At 42.0% G+C, this 16255-nt stretch overlaps 2 protein-coding genes and 1 long non-coding RNA gene across 10 annotated transcripts in view; 1 reads left to right on the plus strand and 2 right to left on the minus strand.

Moving 5' to 3' along the window:
- Nucleotides 1-4933, plus strand: part of RALBP1 (ralA binding protein 1) — a 34726-nt gene extending 29793 nt beyond the window's left edge. For both annotated transcript variants that reach the window (XM_037381467.1, XM_037381468.1), the window contains exons 5-10: nucleotides 76-237; nucleotides 673-804; nucleotides 1311-1418; nucleotides 2203-2324; nucleotides 2724-2847; nucleotides 3126-4933. In XM_037381467.1, the coding sequence (XP_037237364.1) occupies nucleotides 76-237; nucleotides 673-804; nucleotides 1311-1418; nucleotides 2203-2324; nucleotides 2724-2847; nucleotides 3126-3389 (912 nt within the window). In that variant the 3' untranslated portion in view covers nucleotides 3390-4933. The remainder of the gene's footprint in view (nucleotides 1-75; nucleotides 238-672; nucleotides 805-1310; nucleotides 1419-2202; nucleotides 2325-2723; nucleotides 2848-3125) is intronic.
- On the minus strand, nucleotides 4793-10118 carry LOC119145210. Its single transcript, XR_005103341.1, has 2 exons — nucleotides 6312-10118; nucleotides 4793-6211 (listed from the first exon to the last, which is right to left on the minus strand). It is a non-coding gene; the product is annotated as an uncharacterized LOC119145210 (long non-coding RNA).
- A 2048-nt stretch (nucleotides 10119-12166) lies between these two features.
- Nucleotides 12167-16255, minus strand: part of PPP4R1 (protein phosphatase 4 regulatory subunit 1) — a 66286-nt gene continuing 62197 nt past the window's right edge. For all 7 annotated transcript variants that reach the window (XM_037381473.1, XM_037381472.1, XM_037381470.1 and 4 more), the window contains 3 exons: nucleotides 16082-16216; nucleotides 14935-15076; nucleotides 12167-13260 (listed from right to left, as the gene is read on the minus strand). In XM_037381473.1, coding sequence (XP_037237370.1) covers nucleotides 13097-13260; nucleotides 14935-15076; nucleotides 16082-16216 — 441 coding nt within the window. In that variant the 3' untranslated portion in view covers nucleotides 12167-13096. The remainder of the gene's footprint in view (nucleotides 13261-14934; nucleotides 15077-16081; nucleotides 16217-16255) is intronic.

Below are 16255 nucleotides of genomic sequence, written 5' to 3' on the forward strand. Positions count from 1 at the left end.
GATACTGTGCTTCACAGATACACGTGATATGAATAAATTATCTTAACCAATATCTTGTCTGTCCTTTCTTTGCAGATCAGCAACCGTGTCCTGTATGTGTTTTTTACACATGTTCAAGAGTTCTTTGGGAATGTGACCCTAAAGCAGGTGACAAAACCTCTTCGCTGGTCAAATATGGCAACAATGCCAGCACTTCCAGAAACACAAGAAAGCATCAAAGAAGAAATCAGGCGACAGGTTGGCAGTTACTTTAGTGTTTTTCTGTTTCTCGTTGTGCTGGCTTGCGTATATTTGGTAGTGAATTCTCATAAACTTCTAACCTATTCTTTAATTCTATCACAATTATCCTGTCAGCGGAGACCACTGGAAAGAGATTGGTGATATTCTTACCTGTTTCATGGGTTTAAAGTTGTTAGAGTATTGCGGTGATTATAGCCGTGTCTGTCGTGCATTGTGTTGCTCTGTCCTTCAAGACTTTTATTGTGGGAGGGAGGCTAGGAGAACGTGTTAAGAACATCTAGATCATGTGCTGAATGTATGTTAATACGTGTTGTTAGACATCAAGCTTTGAAAACCAGGACTCTTAAGCCTGTTGCCACAAAGCCAAAAAGCTATTTTGTCTGCCCTGCTATGATACCTTAAAGACACTAATTACTTTGGCAATATTTCTAGGAGTTCCTACTGAACTGTTTACACAGAGACTTGCAGGCAGGGATAAAAGACTTATCCAAAGAAGAGAGACTCTGGGAGGTGCAAAGAATTTTAACAGCTCTTAAGAGGAAACTAAGAGAAGCTAAGAGACAGGTGGGTAACTTTTCTGTTTATTGGCCAAACATCCAAATCACAGATCCCTAATTTGCAATGATGCAAAGGCACCCAGTTAGGTTAAACCACATTTCAATCTTTGTACTGCGTTTTTTGGTCAGCAGGCTCTCCCTAGGGACAGCAAGATCTTCAGTGCTTCACAGCTGTTTACGAAAAAAAAAAAAAAAAAAAAAAAGCCCAGCATATCATTAAAAAATTCATGTTTCACAGAGCACGTATTCATTATATGCTTAAAACAATGTCCTGGAGTACCAAGAGGAATTACTGGAAGACTCAAGGTTACCAAACTTCAGAAGCATTTTTTTTTCCCAAACTGTCTCATGTCCCAGAGAAGGGACAGACCTTGCTGAAACCTTTCAAGACAACTGAGATGGTGATTCTGAATTTGGAAAATAATACATTATATATATTAAAAAAAAAAATTTCTACAGTAGATAGTGACCAGGGAAGCTGTCCTTTTGAAAGTTGTTCCCTTTCTCTGGCAGGAGTGTGAAACAAAGATTGCACAAGAAATTGCTAGCCTTTCAAAGGAGGATGTCTCCAAAGAAGAAATGAATGAGAATGAAGAAGTTATAAATATTCTACTTGCACAGGTAGATGGCAGGCACCTTCCTGTTTGTCTGCTGCTATTTCTTGTTCTGTATCTTTCAGAAATAGTAAACACTTCTCTGTTCCTTCTAATGCAGTGGGAATGGAAGGCTTAAAGGGGGTCTCTCTGTCCATTAAAATACAAGACTTTGTTCTAATGGTAAATAAATCAGGGAAGGAATGCTGCCTGCAGGAGAGAACCCCAAGCTGAGTAGACTTGTTGACGGCAGAAAAGAGACCCTGTGCAAAAAAAGAAAAAGTAGCCTCTGTGGTGTTAATGTACTTAGAAAGCACTTCCAGATCTAACCAGTTCTAATACTGTTAACTACTTACTACTGTCCTGCTGATCAAAGGAAGTAAGGCACTGCTCTGGCTTTTTTTTACCTTCCTTTGCTTCCCTCAGTAGCTTTGATCTTCTTCCCAGTGTACTTTCCTCCTTATATTCATCTTCAAAGAAGTATTTTAGAATTCAGTTTTTCTAGTTATTTTACTGGTTAGCCAGAGCTTTCCCCTCCTGTGATTTAAGGAAAAAACAGGCAGCCAGGCCTGCAGAATTTGTCTGTTCTGAATCCCCAAGACTATCGCTGTACTGAATACTTGTGGCGATGCGATGACACACCATTGTTGATTTTGAACATATATTTGCTTTGTGGTCTCGATGAATCGGATTTCAAAGCAGGCATGCTAACCATTTCTACTGAAAGTATGCCAGAGAAGAGCACAGTCTCATATTTATGTTCCTGTAGAAAATAAAGTCTGGGCTTTAAGTGAACTAATTGATCGTTGCAGGAGAATGAGATTTTAACAGAACAAGAAGAACTGCTGGCCATGGAGCAGTTTCTGCGGAGACAGATTGCCTCAGAGAAGGAAGAAATAGATCGCCTTCGAGCAGAAATAGCTGAAATACAAAGGTAAAAGAGAAACTACTGGCACCACAGCCCCCAGCAGGAGAGCATTCTCATTAAAAATACATAGAGGCTTTTCTGAAATCATACTCTAAACTACACTGAAAAGCTTACCCTATGAACATCACATCTGAAAGCTGCCTCTTATTGAAATCTCAGCAACTATAATATTTTCTTAGCGTAACAACGGAATTATGATCTAAAGGAAACTAGACCCTCTGCACTACAAAAAAAAAAATCCCCCTAGGAAATAACTGATTTAATTAAGCTTTGAAAGGAAATTCTGATACTGTTTTTACAACCATTGCAGATTATTCAGTGAATGTAAGTTCACTCTTTTAACGCTGCTACAGTTCTGCAGACTTGAGGAAGTGTTTAAATTGGACTTTGTCATTGATCTTTCAGTCGCCAGCAGCACGGCCGAAGTGAAACTGAGGAATATTCTTCTGAGAGTGAAAGTGAGAGTGAAGATGAGGAGGAACTGCAGGTCATCCTGGAAGATTTGCAGAGACAGAATGAGGAACTGGAGGTAAGATTTGAATCTTGTTATTGGCTGCTGTTCTTCTCCCTAATGGTTACTCAATTTAGTCTGCAGACATGTTTGCACATGTGCAGACGGGTAGTTTTGCATCAGTTTTGCCGAGGGGTACAACTCACGTGCTCTGTTTTTAAATCACCGCTGTGTGCAAGTCCACGTTGCTGTCCAGGTTAACAGCAAAGCTTCACTGTCCAATGCTAAATGCCCCCACCGGCTACAAGCAGCTCTTTGTCAGGAGGAGCCTGACGTTTGTTTTCCTTACTTAAAAGATAAAGAACAATCACCTGAACCAGGCGATTCACGAGGAGCGAGAGGCCATCATAGAACTGCGAGTGCAGCTTCGACTACTGCAGCGAGCTAAAGCTGAGCAGCAGGTGCAGGAAGAAGAGGAGCCAGAAAAACGCGGGGGTGTTTCTCAGCAGCAAAGAGACAGTGTCCTGGAGACAAAAGCAGCCAAAGAGCAGCCAAAAGCAAGCAAGGAGCAGCAAGTCAAGCCATCGCCAAGTAAAGACAGGAAAGAAACTCCAATTTGATCAGGCTGCTTGGATATGCATAATATCAACTGAACTGTGCAAATTACTGTAATTTGAGTCAAACTGCACAAATTATTGCTGGCTGTGTACATTCTGTAAAGAAACTTTTCTTTAAGCCCTGGAGACTTTTGTCTCTCATACTTGTGGCTTCTACTCATCAGACTCAGGTGAGTTTGGAGAGGCCAGAAAAGTTTTCCAGTTAGTATCAGATTATTTCAAGACTGGTTTTCTTCAGGTGATTTAAAGTAATTCAGTAACGGTTTTATTTTAAACCAAAATCATCATATACATTCATTTGGAGCAGAATTGGAAGATCTCATTTTCAGTAAATAAACAACACCCCACCCACACTTACTAATTATTTGCCTTGTGAATCTCTTCATCTTCATTCACCATTATTTCTGCTTATTAACCTAGTCACTTCTTGCTTGTGCCTTTGATACCTTTCTGATGCAGATTATATACAAGGGAGCTTTAAATTTATTCTGGGTTGGCTGAAAAGTTGGGAGACTGTGGGGTATAGTGTTTACCTAACATGCCCTTAAGCTTCATTTTTGTTCTGAAATGTGCTGAATAAATAACATCTCTCGAGTTTTTACATTTATGTCCCTGTACGATGGAAATGTTCATCAAGAGCCGTTCATATCTACTAGCAATGTAGGTAACCCATTTAGTCATAAACCACCGTCATCATACCTGTGTTTAAGACAGGCTGCGTTCACACTGTTGCCATATTGCCAAGAGCTTTTTTTTTAGTCTATGTAGAATGTTTCAGTCCCTCTGAGAAATCCACCGATGGATGCTTTAGGCAGTGACAGGGGTGGGTTATGTCACGTAAGAGACATCTACCTGACCAAGCAATATAGCATCTCTCTCTGCAGAAACAAGCCTGAAGAAGGATGCCAATGAGAGGCACTGTGGGTTCAGCAATAGCCTCTCTTTTTTTTGCTGTTTAAAAAGCCAACAGCCACCACCTGGGACTTACTTTTGGTTTCATCTGGTTTATTGCTTGTACCCTTTAAAAGTCTCCAGCCACACTGGCATTTAAGGGCCATTTAATGTTTCAGATACACTCACAAGACTCATCCATCAATCCATATATAGACAGCAAACTCCACAGAGTGCATATAGGCTATCTTATTTTTTAATCTGGATATTTATTTTCAGCACCTGTTGGATGTGGTTGTATTCTTTATCTATTGCACTGTTGTGAATCATTGGCCATGATTTGATTTTGTACAAATAATGCTTTGATATGTTATAGAAAACAGCATAGTATTTTTTTAAAATTTGGAAAAAAAAGTTTATAAACACAGAAAATGTGGTCAGATGACAAATGTAAACTAAAGCATTCTCCCTTGCCTTCGTTACAAACATTTTATATTTGCTGGCAATATTTAAACTTTTTTTTGTTTAATTCACACTAATTCCTATTGAATTGTCATGGGTTTTTCTAATGTTCTTCAAATCTCTTAATATTGGTTAACTTTTATTTTGTTAGGATTGTATTTATCAAACAAATAAATTCAACAGCCATTTGAAAGTAGTTTCTGATTTATCTGCTCCATAATGCAAATGATAGTTAGTTATTCTTCTTGGGTAGCTGCCTGCAGCTGAGAAGTTATACGAAAAATGCGTTCAGACTTCCTTAACCGCTTTCCTCTGACAGAATACTGTCAGCTTCTGTAACTCAGCTAAAGATCAAGTTTAATTGGATCAAATTAAAGATTTTGAGACTTTGCTTCTCTATTACTACTAGAGATTTCAGTTGCAAAGGTAAAAACCATCCTATTTGTTCACATCATTACTTCCAACACATGAACACCATTCTTTACAAGGCACTTGAACTGTGTTGCCACTGAAGTCTTAAATGGAGGTGGAATTGCTGCTCCTGCAGTAATACAGCAACTGTAACCACAACCAGAACTTTAGTTTCAAAACAGCAGAAAGATGTTTCTTTGAAACTTTCTTTCATGTTCTTTCAAATGCTATGTCCAACGATAAACAGTTATTGATAAAATAACTCCCGTCAAGCTGTAGTTAAAATTTTAGGTGTGAGTCGGTGCTGGCCAAATCAAACACCCACTGACAGCGCTGAAGCCAGACAGCCTCGGGGAAGTCCCGGGGCAGGTGGCCACAGCCTCCCAGCCCTGCGTCACACACCATCCCCTTGCAGAAGCGCTGCGGGCAAGGTGCTCACCCAGGGGCAGGTGGGGCTGGGGCAAGGTGGCTGCTTTTCCTGCCCCAATAACCTCCATGATGCGGCTTTCAAAGACTTTGTGCAGCAGTTGCGAATACTTAGCCAAAAACCCCAAAGCTAATTTCAAATAAAGTGGAAAGTAATTACAATACAATAATCTTGACTGCGTTATTCAGATCACTTTATAAAACTGCCTTACCAGCCCCAAGTGCCTTACCGTGAAATCTGCAGCTGCGGTGCTCAAGCGATCACCTCCCGTGGCGCCGGCACAGCAAGCCACCTTTGTGAGGTCTTGAATTGATCTAAATTTATCTTCAATTTATCAAAGCATCGTTGAAATTGACTTAAAGTCAACAGCGTGCACCTTGTATGTGCTGAGTGCAGAAACACCACCTCTGTCAGACCTTTGGACAAAACGCCAGACTGACTTACCTTAACCAAAATGAAGAAACAACAGGCCTTCAACGTTTATTCTAGTGTTCTTGACAACTTTTGTGACAGTTTGATGTGGCCCATCCACTTTCCTCTTGAAAATCTTAGGTGTTTCCACCACGGAGCATTACTTCAGGACAGGGGACAACTACATACCTTATTTGTCCTTATAGTCCTTTCCAACACAACCCTGGAACAGATGTCAGACCAGTCAGAAACCCAAAGGAGCAAGAAGCACCGTATAAACAAGCCACCGGGACTACAACGCCAACATGAATCAGGACACAAACCTGGTTTTGGCCAGCAGCAGGTGACTTCCAGCTGGAAATGTGACCGCTTTTGGACTCATCGCTTACTGAAATACTGCAGCTGTACAAGAAACCAACTTCAGGCCTCTGGCATACAAAGAGGGATTTTTTCCTCCCAATAATGTCCTTCCATTCTGAAAAATAGCAGCCTGAAGTGAACTGTTACTGTCCAAGCGGTCAAAAAGGGGTGGTGGTGTTATATTTATTGGTAAGAAAAAAGAAAAAAAACAGTGGGCAGTATCCCTCTCAGATCATACCCCTACCACAAGTCTAAAGCCATCAGCTTGTGTCCCAACACCTTGCTGCATTCCAGTGGCCTTCCATGTTTCCTGGGCTCTGCGTTGTCCACACCAGGTTTTCAACTCAGCTTCATTCTGATGGAGGCAGAAGCCACCTTCTGAAAGGTTTTCTCTCCTCCTCTCAGGGAACCATAAGGTGTTCCAGAAATTCATCATCCATGATGAAGATGAAGAACTGCTGTACAGGAAGCTTCCACCTCCAGGCGCTAATTTAAATACTAGCACTGAGAGATTCATTTTTACCTCTCTGTCCTGTCAGATAGAGCTAAATCTAATTTTTGAAGTCTATGTACGAAGCCAAGAATTTTACACCTGATCATGTAAGACTATTCTGTTTCAATTAAAGAAAAAAAAAATCATTAAAGCACCAACCTGAACCTCTGCCAAAAAGGTTTCACCAAGCTTAAATTGCCAAGGTTTTCTGTTTTCAGCATGCACCTCTGACCCACAGTGTTTCATCTGCAGAGGGGAAAATGCCTCGTTCAGACCAAACAGGGCTTCTACCCAGCAGCACAAGTTCTCTGCAGTGTTCTTTACAACAGACTCCGGCAGCGCTGCACTCTACCAGGCAATGGCTGTCAGCCTTTCCTGGTGCTGGGAGACCCGGCACAGCCTTGGCCCAAGCCGCCCGCTCTCCTCCATCCGGTCACAGACGCGGGTACCCAAAGTAACACCTGTCACAACAGACCCCTGGGAGACTCCGTGCCCCTGACTCGGCCCTGGCACTTTCCCTGCTGACCCTCTTGGATGCAACAGACTGCTACCGTGTTTTGTCTGGAGTTTCTTGCGTCGTTATCTTAAAAGGCTTGAACGAGGTGGCCTGCCAACGGATTATGTTGCAAAGCATACGATTTTAACCGGACAACCCCACTCCCACGCACTTGAAAAATTCCCTGTCTGAACAGCAAAACACAAGAGCTCTCAATACAGTGAGGTTACTGCTGAAGGCAGCGAGAGCAGCCCGCGCTGCTGGCAGGCCCCATGCCCTGCCCGTACCCTGCGATTATACGAGAGTCAGAAAAGTGGCCGAGAGCCCTTCTACTGTGAGGCTAAATGTCGCTGCACCCTAAAACCTCTAATGCTGCTCCTCAAGTCGTTCTGACTTGTCACCCAACTCCTCCCTATATGCAGCTCCCCGGCCTGCCCCATCAGGTCAGGGCTGCTCCATCCTCCAAAACAGGAACGCACCAAGGCCGCTGGAGAGACCAGCTCACTGCGAACTGCGGCTCATCAGCATGGGCCTTCCCCTTCCCAAATCCCTCTTTTTTGCTGGACTCCCCAGTCTGGGAGAGGAACCACCATGCTGCCCCCCTCACGCACAGCCTGAAGCTCCCCTTCGGAGGGGGAAGGGAGCTGGCAGCACAGCCGTGCTTAGCTCCAGCTCAGAAGACGACTGGGGAAGTCAGCAGCCCCTAAACATTTTGATTTGACAGGCGGGAACACTGCATCCAAGATTTCTGCACCAAGGAACGCCATTTGCCAACAAGCAACAGGTCTGCCTGGGAGTCCCACGTTCCTGTTGCTGCACCCCCCCTCACACAGACCCTCACCCCGGTCCTGCGAGCCAGTGCCCGTTCTATCGCGGTGCGGGACCTGGAGGGAGGTAGGGGAGGACACCTCTGCTGACCATACCGCTTGTAGGAAAAAACACCGTCAGGCACAAAAATCCAGAAGGTGAATTAAAAAAAAGCAAAGCAAAACAAAACACAAAAGCCCTCAGTCAAGAGACCAGAAGAAACAACTGTGAAACAAATGACCAACACAATGCCCAGGCCCCATCTCAGCCTTGTTGTCACCTTACTCAAACCAAGTTTATTGGGATTCTTACTTACCCAAGAAACCCGGATTGACTAAAACCAACTGAAATTTCTTTTGATGTTCAAACAGCGCACCTCTCCTCCTCTCAGTAGCCTTGTTACAACACATGCAGAAAAGTGTGCTCAGTACCTTCGCTTCTCACAGCCACGATTCAAAACCTGCAGTTAATGCTTTTAAAACATTTCCCATACAACTTTACTACACCTCTGCAGAAATGGGTGTTCCAAGCAGACCATGATTAGAGGGCTTTGAGATGTTTAAATATCTCTGTACTTGTCTCTGCTAAATCACAAGTGTATTTTAATTGGCTAGGTGTAGTCCAACCTCAACAGCAATCGATCCCATTACCTTGGGCTCTTTACTTCCTTTTCTGATCCAAGTAAAAAATAAAGTAAAAGTTAAGTAAAACTAAAAGGCAGAGTCTGAAAGCACTTAGGGATGAGGGGGAGAAGAAGATCATGCACATTTTAAATGGCCTTTCCTGTCATGGCGTTACATTTTTAAGGCAGTCCATCGGTATGTCCTAACTCTGCATATAAAGAAAAGATTAATTACTTTAAATGTACTTTCCATGTTGTCTGAACGCCAGCACAGCTAGGAAGACGAGCCTTTCCCAGCAGTATCAGGGAGGGGAGAACTGACATGACAGAACAAATGAAACAGAACCAGCTTTTGCCCATCTGCCTGTCTCAGCCTCCTCTTGCCATCCTACCAAGACAGAGCGGTGCCCAGGCTGAAATGAGGTCAGAAAACATAAGCACTGCACACCAGCTTCCACACAAAGGACAAGGGAACAAAAGAGACCCTGCCAATGGGAAGGAACCCAATCAAAGCGTCAGAGCGTGCCGAGCAGAGACTTAGCCATTCTCCCCTCTCTGCCCAACCACCACCAACTCAAATCAACCATCTCTGAACCCTTGCATCTGACAGTGCAGAGAAAAGGGGGCAAGCACTAAAAAGTGCGTAACAAGCAGCTGAGGGGTTATGATCCACCGGCTGAACATGAAAACAATCACAGCCAGACCTACACCTGCAAAGGATTGCTGCCAAGCCCATGTAAACATTTATTTCAGCTGGTCCAAAATTAACCTGCTATTCTGTAGTCCTAATGAACCTCAGATCTTGTCCACAGGGCCAGGAATTTGTGCAACAGCTATCTGGGACACTCAAAAGAGTAAAAACTGATTTCCAAGCATCAGTCATGTCTCGTTTAAAAACAAACTACCCTCAAGGGGGTGTCAGACATTTGCCAGTTTGTATTGGCATGACATCCGCAGGAAAGCGTGGTGAGGAAACTGCCCTACAAAATCCTGACGTTCTCTGGGCAGGAACAACCAAAGACAGAAAACCTGCTGTGAAAAACAGCAAGAGGGAGAAAGCCAGACAGAGCTGTAACCAGGACGTGGGGAAAAAGGGATTTCCCATGAAGAAGCTCCAAGATGAGTGAGTGAAGAGATTGAAAGGAAAGCAGTGAAAATCGCTTGTGAAGGACTGATCTGGTATTCTCCCAAGAAGGTGGGGGTAAAGCTGTGATACTGCTTTTGGGAAACCATGGACCAACAGATGACGATTTGGTAGCCACCACACATTCTGCTCAAGAAATCCTGACCAAAACAGAAATCAATTGAGATATAAAGCTCGAATCTTTCTTTGGGGAAGACACACGAGAGAATTCACCAGGATCTTTGGCAGTGTTCCCAGGCACTGTCCCACAGAAAAAACATCTTTCTTCACTGCTCAGAACAGAGATACACATTTTGCCAAACTCCATATCCTTAGGGACAAGTTGAAGCTTGAATTACCAACACCACTAACAGTGCTGGCATGAGAAAATTCCCTAGCAAAGTTCAGCAATAGAGACGACATCCCTCAGATCAAGTGCTCTTGGGCAATGCCGAGAATAAAGCAAACCTTTCCTTACCTTTCACTTCTTGGGAATCACCAAATGAAGCAGAAAAAGAGGCAGACAGATCCATGACATGCTGGGTGAAGGAAAAAGGAGAAAGACAGCTATTTCTTCTCTTCCCTCAATATGATCATTATTTGTTCCATGTCAGGGGAATTCAAGCACTCTGCAACTGAAACCACTCAGTTTTCCTTAGGAAAAGCCTCAAACTTTACCTCAAATTCACAAGTCCACACCAGTACTGAAGAAACACAGAACAGAGAAATAAAGCATCGGCAAGATCGGTCTCATTTTTTTCAACTTAAAGGTGTCTTACCCTTAAATAACTAGAAAATACCTAAATGGATCAGATATAATGCTTCATTTTACTGGACTAGTGGAACAAGTAGATAGTACAGTAATGGAATTAGGTTGGATATGTTCATTCTGGACTTCAAACGCTAAGATTTTATTTATTTATTTATTTATTAAGTCTCACTACTCCTCCAGCGAGTACTGCATTCCATTCACAGTTAGAAGATGACCTGAAGCATGCTCTGGTCTCAACAAAAAGCTGATGCCATTCACCTTAGAAATCACACACGTGACCCAACTACAATTCAACCGTCACTGAGGCAAAAAACAAAGGGATTTATGTACCCTCCAAAAAATGTGGAAATTAACTGGACTTCAACACGCATTTCTCAAATGGAAATCATCTGGCCTGGGAAAGGGCTAGTTACTTTTAGTTGTTCTCCATGTCAGCAGGGAGAGCTCAGATACCCTCCCGCCTGAAGAGCTCACTGCTTTCTGACAGTCTGCTGGCACCCTGCCTAGTTCTCTAGAGATTTGCACATGATTTCTGAACAATTCTTAGAGAACATGAGGAGGAGAACACCTGATGAGAATATTACCTATACTACAGTAACTTCTGACCTGGGCATATAGTTACTTCTTCAAATTTTAAGCCAATTTTGAAAAGAAAAAGGGACAAGCAAAGGAAAAATCTAAAAGGAAAGAAAAAAAAAACCTCTACACCAGAACAAAAAAAAACCCCACCAAACCCAAAACAAAACAAACTCCAACCCTAAAATAAATAAAAAAATATTTTAAAAATCAAACAAAAAACCCCAAACCCACCAAGCTTCAAGGCAGACAGAGATGGTTCTGTATCATGCGTCCATGGCCATGCTCAGGAATCAAGAAGCAAGCCTTTGGGGAGTAAAGAGCAGCTTTCTGTTTACCAGAGAAGAAACTGCAGAGGAATCGGTTTTCCCAAGAAAAGAGGGCCACACAAAAAAAACACATGCCTGCCTGAGGCTGAACTTGAGAGTATTGGGCACCTGACTGATAAATGAAAAAGTTCTGCTAAAATACATCAAAGATAAGCTGACATAAACCATTTCTACTTCCTCAAGAAAATAAGCTTCATACACTTCAGGTTTGCCAGGCTGGAGAAAGCTGATTTAAGCAAGTTGCCCCTGGAAGACACAGAGGAAGATATTGTATCAGTATTTTTAAATGAGAGGAAACAAAAGCAGTCAAGGGACTGAAGGTAGGTTAAGGGCAGCTCACAGTTTCCTGTAAATCTGCACTGAGGTGGATACTCACACTCACTTTAGCAAAGATGCCGTTTCACACCGGAGCGACAGGTTCCCAAGCACAACAGGGATGCTTGAAAGACAATCTAGCAAAACCTCAATTACACAGCCACGGCATACCTGTGCTGTAGTACACTCCATCTCAAAATGAAAAATTCTTCACAATCACTAAGCAAACCACTTCCCCCTGCAACAGCCATCAGAGTGTAAAGAACTAGAAAAAAAGACGACCACTTAAATTTCAAACTTATTCTTTTAATGTCTTAAAAAGGTCACAAGATTGCTTTGAATCTTATTAATAAATTTTATTTGGACAAGTAGAGAACAACTTGTATCACAACAGCTTTAAACAACATGAGTAAGGACTGCAGCTCTCCAAGGAGGCTCACAGATATGTACAGTATATGAAGAAAAAAGTTGCACCTCAGAGCCAATCATGATCAAGTTAAAAATACCTGACTTAAAGCACATGTGCTAATAAATTTTCTTTAGGTCATGACCAGCATGAAAATAATTAGGACACAGGTACTCAGCAAAGTTGTCTGCTAATGGGTACAGCAATATGCTGCATTTAAGGATTAAAATCAAATTCTAGTTTAGTGTTAGCACTGAGCCCTTAAGAGAAATCCAAATTTCTACTTTTCCCATTTACAAACATCAAAGCTATTCCCACTTAAGGGTGTGCCCAGCTGCACAATCAACTCCTTGAATGATAAAAACTTTTAGCGCTAATACTGGAGGTCTTGCATCCTGGTATAAATTTGCCTTTCTGGCCATTTCATCTATCAGTTGCTACAGAAAATACTTACTAAGTTAACTCCTCAGGAGAAACAATGCAGGTCTCTGGAAATCGCATCCTTTCTACAATTAAAATGATCTGCCAATTCAAGTTTCATTTGTTCAGGAAGACAGAAGATTTAAGGCTTCGGTGGCAAAAATAATCCTCTGAGCAGTGTTTTTCTAAAGTCAAGCTGACACAGGTATGTTTACTTCTCTTGACTTAAAATTTCCTGTTACCAGGTTTAGATAACATCTACCTGTTAAGTCTGGCAAGAAATCTCTCCTTCCAAAGAGGCTGTCCTAGATCAACCATTTTAGAAGCATTTGAGGACAGTGTGTTTAATTTAATTTTTTTTTTTTAATTATAGCAACATTCAGAACTTTTTAATACGTTGATGAAGCAGTGCTCATAGCATCATCTGCAATTTTGGTACTGGCAGGGTGTATGCTTGCAAAATATTTGACATCACTGTCATCATCCATTTGGAGCGCCATAATTGTTTGTTCCACAGCTTCTTGATGAGAGTTGGCAGAATTCAGAAAATATTCTGTAAGAGAAAATGCACAAGACTTACAGGAAGAAAAGACAGCAGATACTTCAACACAAACCTCAGCATACTATCATGAGGTTCAAAACCTCAGAAGACCGCGTACACGTATAGTCAAACCGGAATATCTGAGCAGACACACAATATGCTTCTGAATATACCTATAAATTCACTTTTAAAAAAATTAAATCATTCCATGTCAGAATAAATGAGAATCATTCAAAGCACAGTGGCTCTAACAGTGCTGCGTTAGAGTACAGGATTTCTACGGTCCTTCAGTATAGAAGTAAGCATGACAGACTCCATAAGCAGAGGAAAAACAACCTGCAAGAGACTTGGAAGGAGTGTGCTTCTAGTTGTGACGGAAGGTATCACAAACCCATGGCCATGCCACTCCATTTCAGTTCCAATTCCATTGCCAAATAATTATCAAACAATAAAACGGGTAACATGAAATAAGAGTGGAAGAAGTTACAACATCTGACAGTTTTCATGAACTAGGCAAACTGCATAAAAGCGACGTAACTACAAAAAGCTCAGAAAGGGCAGTTTAGATCCGAGGTTTAAAAACTTCCGAACTTGTTTTTTAAATCTGCCTTTCATAATCTATCCACCATCCCTAATCATATACGTAACATCTTTGAGGCAGGGACTATCTGTATTATAAGCTGACATAGTGGCAATGCGCAATGGGGGTGTACCGTCCAGGTAGAGGAACACAAAAATAGCGAGGACAACAACAAAAATATCAATACTACACAGTAACAGTGACAGCCTTGGCACAGTTTACAAGAGGGTAAGTTACTGCACATCAGCTGATCCATCTTAACTGCCTACATATGTTTACTCAGAGTCTCCAGCGTGCACAGGACAGCTAGCAGTAGCCTAGCTCTCACTGTGCTGGCATCCTCTGTGTTGTCCGGTGCCCTGAACATTTTGCATTTATTTTCACGCTTTCTACACTACAAACAACAGTCCTCAAGCCGGTCTATGGTTCTGAGAAAGTGACCAGAACTGGATGAAGTGTTCCGAGTGTGGACACTGCTTGTTTACAAAATAGCATAGTATTTCTGATGCTGTTTTCCTTTACAGTACTTTGGGCACCGAGCACCACTGACTCTTCTGGCACCTGCCATGCACTGCAGTTTGAAAGTTGGAAGTCTAATTTCCCTGAAGATACTCCAGAGAAACTTTCTTCCCACTGCTACCATAAAATATAAAAAACAAACAGCTGACATCTCCAGTAAGAAAACAGATGGTGGATTTGTATGTAAGGATTTCTCTTTCTTTTATTACAAAGAACATTAACAGAAATTTTTTTTAACTGAAGAAAGGGCACTGCTCAACAAGCTCACAGTTGCTAGTTGTTCATGTGTGCTTTCTGTGCCCTGACGACAACTCCACAAACTACTTTGTTCAGGGAAAATGGTACCAAAAGAGCAGGCTGGCATATGAGCAAGAACTCTTATTTCCTCAGCATTACAAACAGTGGCTCTGATGCCACAACAAGGTTTGTGGGTTTATGTCCGCCAAGGTAACATCCCACACCAAGGAAACTGTTAAAGCAAGTGTGACCCACTTCTGATGTTGTTTCTTCTTTCCCAGCTGACTACAGGAAAGCGGAGGGACAAAAAGATACGCAGTGAGCTCACTGCAACTCTCTCTGTGACTAACCTTTCTCTAAAAGGGTTTGCTTCAATGTTTTTGCAAGCAGGACTCGAACATTTGGAACCCTGTCAGATGCCAAGTGTAGTAAGTGTGGCAACAGATGCACAGCAAACTGGTCCATGGGCAGGCAGTCGTCTTCGCTGATAGTCTGGCAAGAGCACAGAAACAATTTCATTACATTTCAGCACAGTGAGGATAAAATCCCAACACATAATCAGAGCTAACAGATCTTATTGCCCTCATAGCACAAATACAGTAGGTGTATCCACAACGTTACAAAATATGGTACAATACTTTCTAGCACAAAGTCATACACAATGCAGCAAGTTAGTGTTGAGGAAATTCAGGCTTGGTTAGAAGCCCACTTTATTTTGCATGAAGGCTGGCAACTTATTTTTACTGTTTGGGGTTTTTTTAATCACCGTATCATTTGAAAAACAGGGAAGAAAAGTAAAAGACTTTCCCAATCCTTCTCAAGACTGATTTACTCTTTCTTTTAACTAGGTACTGTATTATGATAAGAATGATTCATCTCAATAAGCCTCTGTTGCACCCAAACATGTTTCTCTATATACACTCAAAGCTCGCATTTCTCCAAATACTTCAAAGAACTGTCCCACTTGGGCAGCAGTCATGCTGGCTCCCAGACTGCACCTCTGCTACTGCCTCCAAATGTGACCATTTCCTCAGGACCCCAGCTAGTTTCAACTCTTCTGCTTATTTTGCTAAGAATACATTGGTTTTGACCAAGCTGCACTAGTTGGCTACAGAGTTCTAGGCAATTCCTAGTGCTTGATTTCTGAAGGGTAACCCAAAAAAGCAGCAGGCTGCTGCAGCATACTGTAAAAATCTCATTTCATGCCGAGTAACAAAGCGGCTTCCCAATTTAGAGATTATTTTGCTATGCTTTTGTTTTACATTCAACACCAGATTTAACAAGCTGATGTTAATATGCTAAGCTGAAGATGCACTAAAGCTCACCTACGGAGCAACACAGAAGAAAGCAGCTATGAAACCTATTGGAAACAGAGTTCTCACATGTTGATTAAAATAGTGTCAATAGACAGCTGAAGAGTTCCAGCGGCTATCTCCCCTTAATTCTTACCACCACTGCCTCCCAAAACCAAGTAAGACGAACAAAAAGACATTTCACCTGGCAAATAAAGACAAAAGTTTGCCGACCAGACCATTTGCGGCATCTACAGAACTTTTCAACAAGTTCATTCATGAGATCTACCACGAAGGTTGATGTTGAAGCCAGGTACAGCTTTTTTACCATTTCACTAACCTTGAAGAAATGAGAAGAAAAAAAAATACAAAAAATTAC

The sequence above is a fragment of the Falco rusticolus genome, chromosome 3 (genome assembly GCF_015220075.1).
Source record: "Falco rusticolus isolate bFalRus1 chromosome 3, bFalRus1.pri, whole genome shotgun sequence".
NCBI lineage: Eukaryota > Metazoa > Chordata > Aves > Falconiformes > Falconidae > Falco > Falco rusticolus.